The following is a 19,639-nucleotide window of genomic DNA, read 5'->3' as shown; positions in this document are numbered from 1 at the left end:
TTCTCTTTCTCTTCAACTCTTTCTCTTTCCCTCTGATGTCCACTTCTCATTTGGAGACCAACAGATTCAAAGTGGTAGCAGCTTTCATTGCCCACCTCACTTCTTGGGAATGGGGTATTTCCAGCAGCATTGGGTTGGCTTTAGTTGTGCAGTTTATTTTTACCCCAGATCCCTGTCTTCCCTATACCTCTAGATAATCCCCAGAGGGCTGGTTTCATTATATTTCTTCCTCATTTAATGGTGATGATCTTCCTCAAGTGGCTTCTCTTGGCTCTCAGCCTTGTCCATTACCCACGTGTAAATCCAAGTAATGGACAGGGATTCAGTTCTCTGTCATGAAGCTGAGACAAAACCAAGGTGTTTGTACAGAACACAGCTGTTCTGACGGTGCTGTGTACCCAGCAGAGTTCTTGAAGGATGGTGATGCTTTAATTCCACAGCCAGAGCCTTTGAATCCTCTCCCCTGCACAGCTGCAGCCCCAGCACACATCTGTAAACTTGGCCAGCTCCCAGCACAGGAAGAGACTCAGTCAATGTTATAGTAAATAGTAAAATAATGTTACAATCATTATTTTCATTGCTGCCCAGGCCTACTTTAAAATTATTGTTCTCTGGTTCTGTCTATCTAATCTAACCTTACCTAATCTAATCCTATCTATCCATCCATTCATCCAATTTATCTAGTCTATCTGTCCTAGAGTTCTCCGGAGAAACAGGAAACAGAATCAGTAGGAATATATATATCTCCTTATATGTATATCTATATGTGATATATTACAGCATGAATGTGCATATGCATGTGCAATGTGCATATATACACATATATACACACATGTATAATGGGAGATTTATTATGAGGAATGGGCTCACATGATTGTCTGAGCTGAGAAGTTCTACAGTTTGCTCTCTGCAAGCTAGTTGGTTGTGTAATTCTAGCCTGGGTCTGAAGGCTGATGGTGTAGGTCTCAGTCCAAAGCCAGGAGAAGACCAACGTCCCAGCACAAGAAGGCAGGCAGGGAGAAAAAGGGCCAACCTGCTTGGGATTCTCTCCCTCGCTCCCTCTGCCCCTCCCCTGCTTATGCATGTGCACACCTGTGCTCGCTCTCTCTCTCTCTCTTTCTCTCAAGAATAAGTAAATTAAAAAAAAATAGGCAGAACTTTTTCAGGGCATTTGGAATTTCCTATTTCTGTTCTCCTTGGTACACAAGTGAACATCTCCACTGAAACTTAATGTGAGTGAAATGCTGAGCCCCACTGTGGCTTTTGCGTACTGATGACAACAAGGCCTGCTTATTTAGGTACCTGGAGCATCAGAGAAAACAGGAGAGAAGCAAAAGGAGATAAGCAGATTGCAGGTTGGCTGCAATCTGATGCCTGGGTTTTCTCATGATGACAAAGCTTTCCTAGTGTTTTCTGCTCATGGTGCTATGTGCCGGCAGACCTATTTATTATAAGTACAGTTATGGATTCTTTTCTTCACAAATACCCATGCTACTCCACAAAGTAGACAATTTTCAGTAAGTAGAACTGATAAGTCCTGTGTTACGGTTCATAGTCGCTGTGTGAACATGATGACTTTTGGAGAACTTGTGAGGATCCTCTCTGCAAGAGGGCTTCTCTTCTAGACACATTTGAAGTTTTAGGAAAAAAAAAAAAAAAAAAAAAAAAAAAAAGGACGTTAGAGTGGGAGAGAGCCAAAGCATAAGAGACTGTTAAAAACTGAGAACAAACTGAGGGTTGATGGGGGGTGGGAGGGAGGGGAGGGTGGGTGATGGGTATTGAGGAGGGCACCTTTTGGGATGAGCACTGGGTGTTGTATGGAAACCAATTTGTCAATAAACTTCATATATAAAAAAATAAATAAATATATAATTAAAAAAAATCAAGCAAGTAAAAAAAAAAAAAAAGAATTAGCTGCTCTTTGATGGCTGATTGATAAGTTTTTTCTTCAAGCCAAATCATTATGTGTATGGTCAAGTGTCAGAAGTTTGACGTGCTTGTGCGTATATGAAGGTGGCATTCCTGAGCTTCCTTGCGGGTTGGTTCTGCTCTGTGAGGATGGCTCTGGTTGCCTTGGGAAGAAAGCACAGCCCCAACCCTGAAGGACTGCTGGCCTCGGTGGGGTCTAGGTTGGTGGAGGGGTGATAGGCCTTGAGCAGCTAGGCTGGGTCCCTGGGGTCCCCTTCAATTCTGAGTGGCTCTAATTCTATAGTTTCAGAACCTTTAAGAGAGTAATAAAGCAATTGCTCCCAAACCCTGATGTACTCTATTCACTTATTACCATCCTCTCTTTTTCTTTCCTTTGAAATGAAATAATTACATTCTAAAATTTGAAAACAGGACATGTAGTCTGGAGACATGGCCCAAAGTCAAATGATCAGGTGCCATTACTCCTTAATGATAGTGCATGAGGACACCCTGAGAGAAGACAAACTGGAATATTTAACAAATTTTTAAAATTGTTTTTTAATGTTTGTTTATTTTTGAGGGGGGGAGAGAGAGAGTATGAGGGGGTAGGGGAGGGAGCAGAGAGAGAGGGAGACACAGAATCAGAAGCAGGCTCCAGGGTCAGCGCTGTCAGCACAGAGCCTGATGTGAGACTCGAACCCATGAGCTGTGAGATCATGACCTGAGCCAAAATCGGATGCTTAACCGACTGAGCCACGCAGGTGCCCCTTTAACAAGTTTTTAAAATGTTCATTTATTTCTTTTTTTCGAGAGAGAGGGAGAGCATGCTAGCGAGAACAGAGCAGGGCAGAGAGAGAGAGAGAGGGAGAGAGAATACCAAGCAAGGCTCTGTGCTGAGCATGGAGCCCAACACAGGGCTTGATCTCACGAACTATGAGACCATGACCTGAGCCAAAATCAACAGTCAGTGCTGAACCGACTGAGCCACCCAGGTGTCCCAGTAAATATTTACAATATTTAAAAGCAGTGGGGACAAAATTTAATTTTGCTTTTTCCTGGGCATCTATTTTCTGTATATATTTAGGATATCTATATATTGTGATATGAAAGCTGGGATGTGTGAGGAGGTAGAGGAGGGAAGGAAAACACCAGGTGATAAGTTGTTGCCTAAAGAGGACAGAGAATAAATGTCCCTTACATGCAGGGAACTGATTTCTAATCTTTAAAAACTACTATCTTTATTTTGACTGGTTTCAGATTCAAAGTGGTCTCTTTCACTCACACCTTTGGATGGCTTTCCTCCCAAACACAAGCAAATTATTAGAAACCTGAGCGTCATGTGCTCTGGAGCCCAAGGATTGTCTCTGGGGCTGGATCCGCTCTGACATCAGCATTAGGGTGGTTGACCATCAAACATTTCTCTGAATTCAGGGAGCCTGTCAGGGCTACACTGGAGCCGGGTCTTGATGTCTTGTCAGGATTCAGAGTCCATGCCAAGGCAGATACACGGGCGCAGATGCTGGCACATTTGTCCGCATGGGCAGTCGAGGGAGAGGTGACTGCTGGCATGCGCTACCCACAGGCAGACCACACGGGGGTGGTCACAGCCGACTCTGCGCCAGGAGGGCGGCAGAGCAAATCACAGATGGCACCTGAGGAATGAGAAAATTGCTTAACTTATTTCCTTCCCTTCCTGTTACTACAGCCTGGGGACAACTTGGGACATTCTGTGGTATTCTAAGAGGAGATATTTGAACTGCTGCCTCCACAGAGGCTAGTGAGGGAGACTTGCCTTCCTCACAGAACTATAATTGTGTAAACATAGGAAGGCTGCACCTTGGACCCCACATTTCAGCAGTTGGGAGGGTTGTGGAGTGGGGTACAGAATTTTTTTTTTTAGTATTTATTTTGGGGAGAGCAAAAGTGGGGGGGAGGGACAAAGAAAGGGGGACAGAGGATCCGAAGCAGGTCATGCGCTGACAGGCTGACAGCAGTGAGCCCGATATGGGGCTCGAACTCACGAACTGCAGGATTATGACCTGAGCCGAAGTCAGACGCTCAACTGACTGAGCCACCCAGGTGCCCCTGGAGTACAGAATCTTGCCTTGCTGTCTACAGAATCTTAGGTCCTAGAGCTTGTGTTATGGCCATAGCAGCCTTTTGAACAACAGTGGCACCCGTCTTGAGGAAGGTCTTGGCACATCTCTGATGTAGCCACAAAGAGCCCCAAGACTGCAGAGCTGAGCGAGGCGCCGCTCCTGGATTCTTGTCTGTGAGAACTACTCCAAAACCACCCACAGTGCCTGGAGGCTGTAAAGGTCTCTGGACGAAGTAGCAGCCCCTGACCTTTGAACTTACAGTGCAGTACCTACTTGTAGCTTCAGACCCGGCGACAGGCGCTTTTGTGGATTATGTCAATCTGCACAGCAACTCTATGAATTTGGACACTTCTTTCCCCCTTTTTAGAGATGAGGAAATGGAGGTTTACAGACATGAGATAGCCTGCCTGGGGCCACACAGTTAATGAGAGGTGAGGCTGGGGTTGAATTCAGGCAGTCTGGTTCCCGATGCTCAGTTGGGGTTGAATATTTTTTAATGCGGACATTAGCAATGACCTTTGTAAAAGGAAGCCATTCTTCCTTTTTCACTCCTGTCAAGATGGAGTGACATGAGCTGTACCTGTACAAAGTATTCTATGACAAATCCAGTGACACTTCCTTACCTTGATTCTTATCCAGGATGTCTGAATCTTAGGAATGACAGGAACATACTGCAAATCAAATGACTCTAATTTGGTACTTTAAGTCAAGGAGGCCAAAGGAAAATCTCAGGAATGGAGTAGATAACAGTATTTAGTGCTACAGAGGGAGAAAGTAAAGTAGGAAATTAGAAGACTCCATCAGACTTGTGGATTAGATTTTGTGAGCTAAAACTCCCTATTGTCTCCTTCTACAGCAAAAGAGGTATTTTTTCTCTCACACTTTTAATCAAGTAGATAATATACAAATGGTACTCAACTCTAAGCATAGAAGAGGTTTACAGTGAAAAGCCTCTCCATCTCCTTCCCATTCATGTACTCCAGGCACCCAGGTCCCTTTTTAGGAAGCAAATGTTGCTGGTTTATTGTGTATCCTTCCTGGGATAGTCTATATACACACACGATAAATAAGTGTATAGAATTTTTTTTTCTTTTTACAGAGCATCATACTACATGCAGTGTTCTGTACCTTTTTGTTGTTAATTTAACAATACATCTGTAGTCTTGTAGACCATTCCATAATAGTGTATAGCAAGAGTTTCTTCATGACTTTTTGCAGCTGCATGGGGTTCTATGGTATGGATGTATTCAAATTTGTATAATGGAGGCATATTTTCAGCTGACCACCACCCCCCCCCTCAAAAAAAAAAAAGCGCCAACATTTAGGAAAGATAATGGAAATGGCTTTTTCTTTCAAGGACAGAAAGGTGCTATCTAGAGCAAGTAGATAGAGCAGAGGACCATTTGTGTGCCGAGGGTTATCTACTAGATCTCATTGAACCCAGCAAAAGCTAGCATACTTCTGAGGGGCTTTCTTAAAAACTCCCACCCTGAGTTAGGATTTAGAAACTTCATTTCTGGAAATGGCATATACACTGGCTAGAAACAGCTAAGCTACTGTCTCCAGTCTTTTGGGGTTGAGGAAATTATAAATCTCTTTGTTTGTGTAACTCTAGCATCCCCAGAGTGTCTAAGTATCTCTCAGTTTTCTATCCTTTAATTCTGAATATCCTAATACTTCTATCATCCTGTAATTCTTCATGTCAAATGGAAAAGGTTCTAGATTCCGATCTGGTCGGTTCACATTCCACTACTTACTAACTGAATAACCTTGGGTAGCTGCTAACCTCTTACCTTGTATTTCTGTATCTGTAAAGCAGGAATTGCATTACCTATTTTCTTAAGTTCTTTATCATTAGGATTACATAGGCTAACATCTAGAGCACCTAACAAAGTGCTGCTTCTTCACTGAAGTCTTAGGGAGGGCAGATATTCTTTTTTTGGTTTGTAAGACCAAGGTATTTTATATACTACAAAGACTATTCATTTTAAAAGATATTTGATGATGCCAGAAATAGGTATGAAGATGAGGAGAGTTGAGAAGTATAGGATGGAGGCTAGTTGACCAATGGTGATGAAAGGATGTTCTACTGGCTGTCCTCCAATTCATCTTAGGGTGAGTAGATCCGCTACTAAGAATCAGAATAGGCATTGGCCAAGTGGTTGGAATGTCATTCCTCGTTGTTTTGAAGTGTGGAGTAGGGGAATGATTGCTAGAATTAGGATGGAGAGGATTAAGGATTTAGGAGGATTAAGGATTTTAGGAGTACTAGGATTAAGACTCCTCCTAGTTTATTAGGAATGGATTGGAGAATTGCATATGCGAATAGGAAGTATCACTCAGGCTTAATGTGTGGCTGTTTTTTCTTTTTTAATATTTATTTATTTTGAGAGAGACAGCATGAGTGGGGAAGGGGCAGAGAGAGGGAGACAGAATCCAAAGCAGGCTCTAGGCTCTGAGCTGTCAGTGCAGAACCTGACGCTGGGTTTAAACCCACAAACCTTGAGATCATGACCTGAGCCAAAGTCAGTTGCTTAACCGACTGAACCACCCAGGCGCCCCTGATTCTTGGTATATATTAAGTTGTAAATTGGAATAGAGGTATAAAAATCAGGGGCGCCTGCGTGGCTCAGTCGGTTGAGCGTCCGACTCCGGCTCAGGTCATGATCTCACAGCTCGTGAGTTCGAGCCCCGCTTCAGGCTCTGTGCTGACAGCTCGGAGCCTGGAGGCTGGAGCCTGCTTCAGATTCTGTGCCTCCCTCTCTCTGCCCCAACCCACTCGCATTCTGTCTCTGTCTCTCTCAAAAATAAATAAACCTTAAAAAAAATTATAATTAAAAAAAATCAGTCTTCTGTGACTTTGGTTGTAATCTTGGAATATTAATGATGGTAGCATACTTGGAGATTACATGATCACAGTTTTTTAAAAATCGAGGATACCCGAGCAGAAACTCACTTATGTGTGAACTGCATAACTTAATTACTCACAGAATTAACAGTTCAAAGCATATTTTAGCACAAAAAGCAGTCCCAAAACAATCAGTTGTATTTTCACAAAGATGTATAGTTGTAGACTTAGTGTAAGTAACTGTCAAATATAATAAAAATCAATGAAAATTCTGGTCTCTCACGGACAAGAGAGTTCTTGAATTGTGGTTTGTATTCTCTGGGCACATCTCAATTTTGAATCCATTTCTACTTCAACATCAGTTTCAGCAGTTCTGTGAAATAGAATGTGCTTCCTCAAAGCCAGTTAGACTAGTATATTGTTCAGAATTTGTCAACTATTTCATGTCTTTTTTTTTTCCCTGGAAAATGGCAGGAAGTTCTCTCAAACTGTCTTAAGCCAAAAAGTGAACTTACTGAAACAGGTGATTGGAAGGGAAAAAAAAAAGAGCTTCAGGTATGTCTTGATTCTATCAGTGTAAGTTTATGGTCACAAAGAAATACTGAAGGAGCTATTTTTGTTTAAAAAGTTGATGGTTCATTAAACTTAATCTGAAAAACTTAATTCTTCTTAAGTTTTAAATTCAATTTATAAATGTTATTATTCTACAGATAGATCTAATAGATTTTTCCTCTCAGATCTTTAAGTTGTTCATTTCTAGAAGTCCATTTTGGGCCTTTAAAAATATTTTCTCTATTAAAAAATGTTCTATCTTCTTGAATATATGGAATATAGTTCTAATAATTGTTTTAATGTCTTTGTCTATTCTATCATCTGTGGCATTTCTGGGTCTGTTTCTATTGAAAGGTTCTCATGATGAGCTTTATTGCCTGTGTCTTTATCTGGTAAGGTTCAGTTGGGATTGCAGACACTAAACTTACTTTGTTGAGTGTTTAGATATTTTTTTATTTCTCTGTTCTTAGGCTTTTTTGTACATGGTTAATTGTAACAGTTTGATCTTTTGGGGTTTTGCTTTTAAGGTTAGGTGGGACCAAAACAGCATTTAGTCTAGGGCTTATATTCCCCATCTCTGAGGCAAAAGCCTGTTAAGTACTTTTGCTAATCCTCTATGAATTATGAGGTAATTGGTTGATGGGAACAGACACTATTCCTGGTCCCACGTGGGCAAAGATTGTTCCTCCTCCCTGTGATCCTTGTAGGTGGTTCCTTCCCTGGCCTCAGGTGGTTTCCTCCTCACCTGCACTCACAGGCATTCATCAGACCCTTGGCAGATCTCTAGAGCTCTCCACTCCCTATTATCCTGCCTTGTGACTGCTAGCTGCCTTGACTTACCCACATGCCTAGCTCTGTCTGAGCAACTCAAGGAGCCTGTGCTGCATCCTGAACAAAAAAAAATCTCGCCAGGAAAATGGGGCAGTTGTAGGATGCATCTTGATTGCTTCCCTTCTCTTAGGAATCACTATGCTGTGCTTTCTGATGTTCAATGTCTGAGAATCATTGTTTCTTATATTTGGGTTGGCATTTCTCTGGCTCTTCTAGGATGTTTAAATCATCCATTAGATTTTGTATCTCTTTCAAGGCTTTGCTGCTGGCTGCAACAGTCAAGTTACACTAGTGTAAGACCCAGGGGTTCAAATGATGTTACCTCTAAGCTCTGCACTGTCTTCATTCTCAGGTGTCTTGTGGCCATATCTATAGCCTCATTTGAAGGCCCTCCAGTTTAAGTCTGGCAGACAGTGGCTCTCTTAAGCCTTTCAAATAGTGACCTCAGCAGGAAACTAATAGCTTCTCATTGGCTGGGTTTAACTACTCACCTATCCCTTTATCAATTTTTGTTGTCAGGAATAGTTAGCTCCACCTGAGAAATATGAATGAAGTAAGATTGGGGTGACAAAAATCAGGGAAAATGATGCCGATATGCAAATCAGCATTTTAGTCACTTAGCCATAATCCTTCAGGAGATCTTAGAATTCCTGTGGCTGTCTCTGGATTCTTAGGATACCACGTCATCTTGGTACACACAGCTTGCTTTTCCAGCACAGTTATTCCTACTGAAACTGAGCCATGTTGATGGGGCTGATGCTTGATAATTTAGAACCATCGAGATTTCTCTTGTAAAAGCAGCTATAAATACTTAAAGTCTGGTACATACTCATCAACATTCAGGGATCCCTTTGGATATCAATTTTTGAAATTCCAGGATTGTGTTGAACCCAGAGTAATAGAACAAAGTGAAGTTGAATAGTTCCTAGTTCTGCTTAGTCTGTTTTGATGTGGTCACTACAACAAATGATAAATCCAGGTTACTGCTTTCTTTAGTCCCATGTCACATCAGTACAGTCTCATCAGCCTGTAGAGCCAGGTTGCTCTGTGCCTTGCAATTTTAACAAAATTAAAAATTTCTACAAATGTCCACCACCTGACCTGGATATATTTAACTAAATTTAAATCTTCACACCTAGCTTCAAATTCTTTTGACTATTACCTAAAAACTGTAAGTTTTACGGTCATGATTGTGAGCCTACTTGGATGTGAGTTTGTCTTATAATTCATTATAGTACAAAGTTACCTGATGGAGATGAAACGGAAGCTTCCGTTTCAAGGCAGATTTTGTTTTGACTTGAATTTCCTTTCAATCCTTTTTTTATTTTGCCTTTTCCTTTTAGTTTAGAGCCCCATCTATGCCAGGTCAATCGATCTTTCCCATGTTTATGCCCAACTACTCAAATTCTATTGGTCAGGTGGCTATTCCTGCCAGTTCATGTGTGTGAGCTCAGTAGTAAGATGGTTGTTTGGTTGAACACCCTGAGCTGGCTGGCCCAGGTGAGCTGCATTACTATGAAGGCTCTGCCATAAGATGCCCCTACTCTGTATACCTCATTCCACACCGGAGAAAAGAGAGAGGTGAAGTGGCGGAGTCAGGTTGATCATTTTGGAGTGGCTTGGCAAGACTTCAAGCCTTCTGCTTCCTCAGCTAGGCGATTTCAAGCAGTGCACAGGGAATGCGTTTGGAGCACAGGGATGTGTATTCCATCTTTGGCTCCACCACGTACCAGCTATGACTTTGAGCAGGGTATTTAACTTTCTGAGCGTTGTTTCCATCTATAAAATTTGTACCACCTACCTGTTAGTGCTGTTGTGAGGATTAACTGCTGTAACTTTTGTAAATCATCAGGCACAGCATTTCCCTTTCCCACTGACCTCTACCCTTGATCTGTGCTTTACCATGGCAGTAATCAATTCTTCTAAGAATCATTTTTGGGGGCAGATAAAATTGGTTTCTGAATCAGCCACGCTAGGGGCTTGAGGGGATGGACCTGCTGAGCTGCCAGCCCAAGACAGCATCAACAGTGACCCTGGCCGTATTGTGGATGGCCTGCTGGGGAACTCACACCAGGACAGATGGGGCTAGGCTGTGGACAGTTTGAGAAAAGCCAAGGTTTCCCCAGAGATTTTTTTTTTAAGGGCCCCAAATCTTTACAGGCCCCATAGAAACGTTTCTCGGAACCTTTGCAATGGTCTTCTTTTAAGTGAATTGAGGCAAACTTGAAAAAAATTGTTCATTCATTGAGGACACTATTTCTAACTTATTTTTGGCTGCAAACACAACATGAAAAGAGACCACCTCCTGTGTCTTTGGTGAAGTTTTAACCTAAAAAAATATCTTCTGAACATATGTTAAAGTCTAACTTCTCTGTTACTAAGGAAACTGGGACATTGCTTTATCTTCTCTGGAGCTTATCACCTTGATGAACATTGTTGTCTCAAGCCCCGAACACGAACCACTTTGATCACTTTGGCAGATGATGTGGTGCTACAGACTGAATGTGTTACCTACAGACTCTTTGGTTGAAGTTCTAACTCCCAATATAATAGTATTTAGAGGTGGTGCCTTTGAGGGTAATTAGGTTTTCATGAGGTCACAGGGGTGGAGCCCCCGTGATATGATTAGTGCTCTTAGAGGGGACAAAGGGACTAGGACTCTCTACTATATGAAGATAAATCAAGATGTCTGTCTGCAAACCAGAAAGAGGGTCCTCACCAGATACTGAGCTTTTGGCACTTTCACCTTGGATTTCCTAACCTCCCAAGTTATGTGAAATCTGTTCAAGCCACTGGTCTGTGGTAGTTTGTTACAGCAGCCCAAACAGATTTTAAGTTATAGCCCAGGACCAAGTCAGGTTAGCAGGTCACTACCCAAAGAGACCTCTTTTTCTTGACCTGTGCTTTGTATGATGGCACTGACTCCTGAGGGGTAGGAATAGAGAAAGTCGGTCTTGTGAATCTGGCTGTTTTATCTATTATCTGGATGTTTATCTGTAACATTAGAGATTCCTCTTGATGAGGCTCATTAGGAGCAAAACTCCCTGGCCTTGAGAGGAGTAAGAGGTTTTCCTCTGGAGCAACTGGTTTGCTTTTTTCTTAGAGCTGAGTTTCATGATTGGTCAACATTCCTTGTTGGTGCTGCATACCAGGAAGGTTTGAACCAAATTTAACACTTAATTTTCCATATTTTTTAGATCTTCATGGGACAAATGTTTTGTATTTGTCCATTCTAGATGTTAGTTGTTGTCATTATATAATGAAGGGATTTTATGTGATAAGATGTATTTGGGTGTGCTAGAGGAAGAAGAGACTTTAAGTAAGTAAAGTCTAGAGGCAACATGGCAGACCAGAAAACCACGGGGAGGTAATTTTACTATTAAAGTGCATACAAGAAAAAAAAATACCAGTAGGAGATTCATTAACCAGTCAAGTAACATTTGCTTTTTTTTTTTTTTTTGAGAGAGGATGCAAGTGAATGAGGGGCAGGGAGAGAGAAGTGGGTCTTGTGATCACTTGAGGCAGGACACAAACTCATGAACCGTGAAATCACCACCTGAGCTAACGTCAGATGCTTAAAGCACCTGAACCACCCAGGCACTCTTTTTATTTTTTTAATAATATTTGCATAATTCTTAAATTTTCACTGGTTTCAGTCATAACAAATCCATTATAATAATATTTTAATATTATATTCAGGCAGAACTTTTCCTAAGTACTTTCTCTTTTGTCAAACGTAACAGGAAAGAAAATGTACAATGTTAAAAATTTATTTCTGAAATGCTTTATTCTTTTAATTAGTATACATTATATTAAGTATAGAATTTCCTTAAAAATTAACTCTAAGTTTCAATGTTAGGACACTGATACGAAGAAGAAAACATCTGGCTCTTTTGACTTTTGTCTTTACATTTATCCAAGTAGTTTCTCATATTAAGGTTCTTTTATGTTATTTCTGTCCAAGTTGTGACAGCTAAAACAAAACATAAAAATAGCTTTACTTTAGTCACAAAAGAAATACACCTTAAAAATGTACTCTTTAATCATGGTAACATCTAAGCTCCATTATTTCATTCATTGCATTTGTATCTAGAATAAGTTTTCCTCAAGATTCACCACCAACTGAAATTCATTTAAAACTGAATAGTAATAATAAATGCTGTCACAATAAAAAAAAAATGGATCAACATTATAGGTACAAATTCAACTAATGGAAAACAAAAACACTGAGAATAAAATCAATATTAACTCAGTATGAAAATGTAAAGAAAACTTTCACATACAACTTCACTGCTGACAGTTTACTTCTCCACATATTTTAATTTGATATTTCCAAAACATCATTAAAAAGAAAAAAGGCATTCAAATTCTGGAAGGCTGGGTAAACTCCTACTGGACTAATTCTCCCAGGGATAGCAATTAAAACTTTAAACAACATGCAAAAACCAACTACCTGAAGGCAGTGGAGAACAACTGCAAGCTGGCAGGTTCGGGAACAGAGGTGACACTTGGAAGCAAAGACCCGCACTGGCTGAGTTCTGTGGCTCTTAACCTCAAGAACGACCCAGAGTATGGGGACAACTAAAGCCGCTGAAGATGAGGAGGAAATCCAGGAAAGGAGAGGTCCAGAGTGTGGGAGCCCTAAATTTTGCACATGAACTTTTCTGATATCTATGGTGAAAAACCTTGAACCAGGCACAAATGAGAGTGACTAACAAGCAAGATGTGAGCTGCTGCCCAAGAGACAGAGTTTGACATGTGAATTTTACCAAGTTAATTGCCGGCTGAAGGCCCAAATCAACACTCTTTAGGGAAATGGAATTCAGTTTCCAAAACAGCAATGTTAAGGATACAATCTAAAACTAATACATGAACAGAAAAATTGGGCCCATTGTCTAGGGGGAAAGGGGAGAGACTGAGATAGATAATCCATGTGTTGTAATTAATAGACAAGGGTTTAAAAGAAGCTATAACAACTATCCTCAATGAAACAATAGAAAATATGCTCACAATGAAATGACATAAAATCCAACCAGAAAAACACAAACTATATTAAAAAAAAAAAACCAAATGAAAATTTGAGATGGTGTAAATACAACATTATTCAAATGGTAGAAAAGAGATAAGAAAGCAAAGAGTGAATCTGGAGATAGTACAACTTAAATTATATTTAAGCCCAACATTAGGTGTAGAGACTACTAAAAAAATTAAAAACAAAACAACCCCCCCACCCCAAATCCTCAGAGAGTTGTGGCAGAATATAAAATGTTGTACATACAGGTGAATGGAGTCCCAAAGAGAGGACAAAATTGAACACAGAAATATTTGACGAAAAGCACAGAAAATTCCCTAAATCTGGTGAATATATAAACATACAGATTCAAGAAGCTCAGTAATCCCCAAGATAAATACACAAGAAGTTGTACATAAATACATCATAACTGCTGAAAACCAAAGATGACAAGGAAATCTTGAAAGCAGCCAGAGAAAAATAACCTATTACATATAAAATTGTATTGATCTGAATACTATTGACTTCCTATCAGAAACAATGAAGACTGTGGAATAGTATCTTTAAAATTCTGAAAAACTGTCAATCCAGAATTCTGTATTCAGCAGAAATATTTAAGAATAAAGGTGAAATACATTTTCATATAAAAGAAAATTAAGTGAATTCACTGCTAGCATACCTGAACTACAGTAAATGTTAAAAGAAGTTTTGCAGTCAACAGATGGAAATCAAAATCTACTAAAGGTAGGGATGAAGAACACTGAAAATCGTATCTGTGTAAAGGGAAAGGCTTCTTTATGATACAGATGAGTGAAGTGATACAAATGGTAACACTGTGTACTGTCTTGTGAGGTTAATGACATATATGCAGATGTAAAATATGTGACAATCACAGAATAAAGGCTGAGGGAATGGGTCTATATGCTATATTGAATGCAAGTGGTACAATATTAACTCTAGTTTATGAGAAGTTAAAGATGTATATATTGTGATCTCTAGAGCAAATGCTAATAATGTAGAGATACAGCTAAAATAAAAAAGCATTCAAGTAATACAAAGGAAGGTAGGAAAGGAGGAAGGCCTAACAGAAGACTAGTAGAATACAAACAGTACAATGGTAAACCTAAACCCAATCATATCAATAATTACATTCGATGTTAACCGACCAACAGACACCAATTAAAAGGCAGAGATGGTCAGAATGGTTTTGAAAAAAAAAACAGGTTCCAACTATATCCCATCTGCAAGATAAACACCTTAAATATGAATTCATAGGCAAGCTGAAGCAACCAGACGGAAAAGTTATAACCTGCAAACCTTAAGACTAGAGTGGCTATATTAATGTCAGATAAAGTAGACTTCAAGATAAAGAGTATTACCAGATACGTAGAGGGACACTGCATAATGAAAGGGTGCATTCATCACGAAGACACAGCAATCCTCAATCTGTATGTACCTAATAACAGAGCTTAACAATAAGTTGACCTACAACTAAAAGGAGAGAGTGACAGAACTGAAGGGAGAAACAGTTCCACAAACATAACTGGAGATTTTAATACTGGTCTTTCAATACCTGACAGAACTAGACCAAAAAACCCCCACAAAACCACACATCAATAAAGACACAGAGGATTTAAGTAATGCTGTCAACTACCATGACCAAAATGAAATTTACAGAACCCTTCTTACCACTTCTGCCTAATGCAGGTTCTTTTTGAAGTGCACACGAAGTGCTCAGTAAGAGAAACCATAAAAGATATTTAAGTAAATTTTGAAACAATGAAATCATATGCAGAATGTTCTTTAACCACAGGGAATTAAATTAGAAATCAATAAGATATTTAGGAAACCCCTAAACACTTGAAAACAACATCTCTAAATCACATGAGATTTAAAAAAACCCAACAAGTATATTAAAAATATACAACCAAACCCTCCCCCCCAAATATATATATATAAAACATGGTGATGAAAATGTATTAACATTTGTGAAATGCAGCTAAAGCAGTGTTTGGCAAGAGTTTTTAATTTTATGGCTTTAAATGCTTATTTTAAAAAAGAAAAACTAAAGAATTTAATATCCCAAAGTAATCAAAACAAAAATCAGCATAAACATCTGCTTCATTAAAAAAATTAACTAAATTGAGAATCCTCTAGTTCATCCAAGAAAAAAACAATCCATTTAGTTTTGCCTATTCTAATACATTACATAATCTATGGTGGAAAAATATCAAGACCTGCTTGGGGATTGAATAAGGGCAAGGATTGACTGGGGAACTTTGTGATATGATGGTTCTGTATCTTGAACAGGAATCTGGGTTATTCAGGTGAACACATCTCACAACCCAGGAATGTACACCTAGGAGGTATATACTTCACTGTTGTAAATTCTAAATTTTGTGAATTTATCCTCTCAAAGATTTGGGACAATTGAAATAATTATTTATCAGAATTTTCTTTATAGTAGTCCATGTTAAAACCTTACATTTTTATAGCTCCTATGGTTTTTGGCTTCAGTTGGTTCAAATGAGTATGATGATTCTCTTGCTCTTTTGAAAAATATCATCACCAAGTCATGGTATGTTACAAGAAACAAACTACCAACGTACACTTTACCTGTTTTATGAACTGTGTAGCATTAAAAAGTTCACTGCAGCCATATAAAATGTGTTTGCCTTGTTTCCCCTGTAAAAATAAGAGAACTCAGATACAAGTAACAAGTTATACTTTCAATATTACCCAGAAGAATGATTAAGCCTAATTAAGACTTTTTGTTACCCCTCAAAGTCTTTTTGGGGGGCGAGGGAAGAGGTTGTTGAATTTTAGTATACACATATCTATTCTAAAATTGCATGGAATAAAGTGACTGCCACGTTTCACACAAACGATTATCTATAAAATCTTAGGTCAACATTCTTCCAACATAAGATCTGTACTACCTGAAGAAAACATCGCTAGTTTTGTTATGCTGACAGTAGGATATGGTACAACTATGGCATGAATGGTCACTGCAGTCTCATTTATGCAATATAGGATTTACAATAATTTCATTCATAATTTTGGCAGAATACTGTAACCCAATTACAGCAGTCAAAACTTCTACTGAAGAATTCTGTAAGTCCTTGATGCTGTAATTATTATATGTATTGTGTACTTGAAAGAAAATTCATTTCTGTAATTTGAAAAGTTTATTCCATAACAAAGCAAATATGATAATTCATCAAGAAACATAATTGTTTTTGTAATACAAGAGAAAGACAGTTCTCTGTGATGTATCAGCTGAATAAACACAGTTGGTTGGCTGAATAAATGTTCTAGGTGGCCTTCTCTGAGAACAACAACAAAAACAGTCATACCTCACTGTTACATATAACAATTACACAGCATTGGTCATATAACTGGGTCATATAATGTCAGGATCTACTCAAGACATTAATAAAAGTAGAGGTCATAGCATAGTAGGATAAAGAAAGCAAAGGGAAACATTAGAAGAGTCCAAATATTCTAGGCACAGGCCCTAGGATCCCATCTCAGTAGCACAGAACACATTTTATTTTCATTTGTGAATCTCAAGTTACAGTGCAGATACTCTGGTTGCAGGGAAGCTCGGTCTTGTCCAAGGAGGGGTCTTCATACCCTCTGATCATGTATCCATGACCAGGCTCAAAGAACGGAAGCAAAACATTGGTGATTTGCACCTCATTTCTTTCATATTTATGTTTTCTATTAAGCAGTGCTGACAAGCTAGTGTTAGTTGCCCCCAGTCTATCTTGGACCCTAGCATCGGACTACATTAATCACTAGTTATGACATTTCATTCGTGGTTGGCGAAATGTTAGCACCATGGCTTCCAAGGTTCACAGAGAAATAAACTAGCAAAGGAGATTAATCATGTACTTAGTCCACACTCCCTGCACCATCCCATCCGCACCCTTCATCAAGCTTTAATAATCACTCATCATAATTTTTCTTTTTGTATCTTCTACAGCATTTACAGATTAACATTAACACCAAAACACTAATTTTCTGTATCAACCAATGAGGAATAGGGTTAAACACTGCAGCCAATATTTCAGTGCAAACTTACTCTTAATTATGCATAAACCTGATACTTCCTCCTTCCATTAAAAACTGAACTTTATGAAATGTACCAGTACCTGGATCCAATGTAACAATTATTAACTAAATCTATTTCATTCTCTAGCCAATCACCTTCCATCAAAAGAACTTATGGTGGCTTAAAGTTAAATTACCTATACATTTGGTTACTTATTACCAAATTTTTTAGGGTCAACACAGTTTTATTAGCAAATTGCCTTTGAATATTAGTGCATATTATTTCTGTAACTATAAAGAGAAGCAAAAGGTTTCTCTACTGGAACACATATTCAGTCTTTTGTGTGCTTTATATATTTGTTCCAGAAAACCTATGCAAATGACTGAGTTCCCAGATACCTTCGAGTTTGAACTTTGATTTCTTTTCTAGATGTACCTTTTAACTTCAAAATATCTGATAACAGGTTATTGCACAATTGGATATTATAAATTTCTTTTTAAGCTTATTTTTTTTTTTGAGAAAGAGCATGAGCAGGGCAGGAGCAGAGACAGAATGAGAGAGGATCCTAAGCAGGCTCCACACAGACAGTGCAGAGCCTGATGGGGGCTTGAACTCAAGAACCTGTGAGATCGTGACCAGAGCCAAAATGCAGAATCAGATGCTTAACTGACTGAGCCACCCAGGCACTCCAGATATTATAAATTTCTAAACTATACTTATGCTTTAATAAATATGTTTCCACACATAAATGTCTGCTCTCAAAAGTGAAGAAATTAAGAAGATAGTTATTTCTATGACAAAGGACTGGCTACTGGTTTCATTTTGCAGCTGGCTCTACTAGTACGTTCAAAAGGCCAAGGTCTATGGAGTTTTTTCCTAGTACATCTTCTCTTGAGAGATGTAAAAGCCTTTGTCAAACACGTTCATTCTGGGGAGACCACTAGAGTGTCATTTATCTATTGCATCTTTTAGATACACACTGTTGTGGTATAGCCAGTATGTTCTATATTTCAATCACAAACGATTTTCATTTTTTTTTAAGTTTATTTATTTAATGTGAGACAGGTAAAGAGAGAATCCTCAGCAGGCTCTGTGCTGTCACTGACAATCTCATGAACTGTGAGATCATGACCTGAGCTGAAGAGTTGGGACAATTAACTGAGCCACCGAGGTGCCTCAATTTTCTTGTATTTTTGAAAGTGTACTCTTTGCTTAAGAGTACATTTCATTTTTTTTTTTTTTCTTAACCTTTTCATCCCCTTCATCCATTTCTCCCACTTACTTCTTGGCAACCACCAGTCTGTTCTTTATATCTGAGAGGGTTTTTTTTTTTTTTTTTTTTAAATGAGTCCACATAAAAGAGAAACCATACAGGATTTGTCTTTCTCTTATTTCACTTAGAATAATGCCCTCACGGTCCATCCATGTTTGTCACAGATACCAAGACTTCATTCTTTTCTATGGCTGAATACTTCAGTGTGCATGCATGCCTGCGTGCATAATTTCTTTACCATTCATCTGTCAGTTGCTTCTATATCTTGGCTATTGTAAACAATGCTGCAATGACTGAGGGTGCAGATATCTTTTCCAGTTAGTGTTTTTTTTCTTCACAAAAATACTTAGAAGTGGAATTGCTGGATTATATGGTAATTCTATTTTTACTTCTTTGAGGAATCTGCATACTCTTTTCCACAGTAGCTGCACCAATTTACATTACCACCAACAGTGCATGAGTATTCCCTTTTCTCCACATCATTGCCAACACTTGTTATTTCTTGTTCTTTTTGATAATGGCCATTCTAGCAGGTGTGAGGTGAGTCTTACTGTGGTTTTGATTTGCATTTCCCTGATGATTAATGACGATGAGCATCTTTTCATGTGTCTGTTGGCCATCTGTGTCTCTTTGGGGAAAATGTCTATTTAGGTCCTCTGCCTATTTTTAAATTGGATTATTAATTTTTTTGGTGTTGAATTGTGTAAGTTCTTTGTATATTTTGGATATTAACCCCCTGCCAGATACATTATTTACAAATATATTTCCCACTCAGTATATTGCCTTTTCATTTTGTTGATGGTACCTGTTGCTGTGCAGAAGCTTTTACTATGATGTAGTCTCATTTATTTTTGTTTTTGTTGCTTTGGCTTTTGGTGTGAGATTAAAAAAAAAAAAAATCGCTGCCCATACCTATGTCAGTCAAGGAGTTTATGGCTTGTTTTCTTCTAGGAGTTTTAAGATTTGGGGTCTTAGGTTTAATTCTTTAATCCATTTTGCGTTAACTTCTGTGTCTAGTGTAAAATAGTGGTTGAATTTTATTCTTTTGCATATGGCTGTC

The 19,639-nt window shown here is 38.8% G+C and overlaps 1 protein-coding gene across 2 annotated transcripts in view; it reads right to left on the bottom strand.

Annotated features, from left to right (window-relative positions):
* Window positions 1–11,834: 11,834 nt before the first annotated feature.
* Window positions 11,835–19,639, bottom strand: part of SCFD1 (sec1 family domain containing 1) — a 118,216-nt gene continuing 110,411 nt past the window's right edge. For both annotated transcript variants that reach the window (XM_047075563.1, XM_047075564.1), the window contains exons 24-25: window positions 15,866–15,934; window positions 11,835–12,211 (exon numbers count right to left, since the gene is read on the bottom strand). In XM_047075563.1, the coding sequence (XP_046931519.1) occupies window positions 12,188–12,211; window positions 15,866–15,934 (93 nt within the window). In that variant the 3' untranslated portion in view covers window positions 11,835–12,187. The remainder of the gene's footprint in view (window positions 12,212–15,865; window positions 15,935–19,639) is intronic.

Source organism: Lynx rufus, unplaced genomic scaffold, assembly GCF_022079265.1.
Source record: "Lynx rufus isolate CCGP_SWC_20201006 ecotype Redwood Valley unplaced genomic scaffold, mLynRuf1.p SCAF_13, whole genome shotgun sequence".
NCBI classification, from domain to species: Eukaryota; Metazoa; Chordata; class Mammalia; order Carnivora; family Felidae; genus Lynx; species Lynx rufus.
This window is presented reverse-complemented; position numbering and strand designations above follow the sequence as displayed.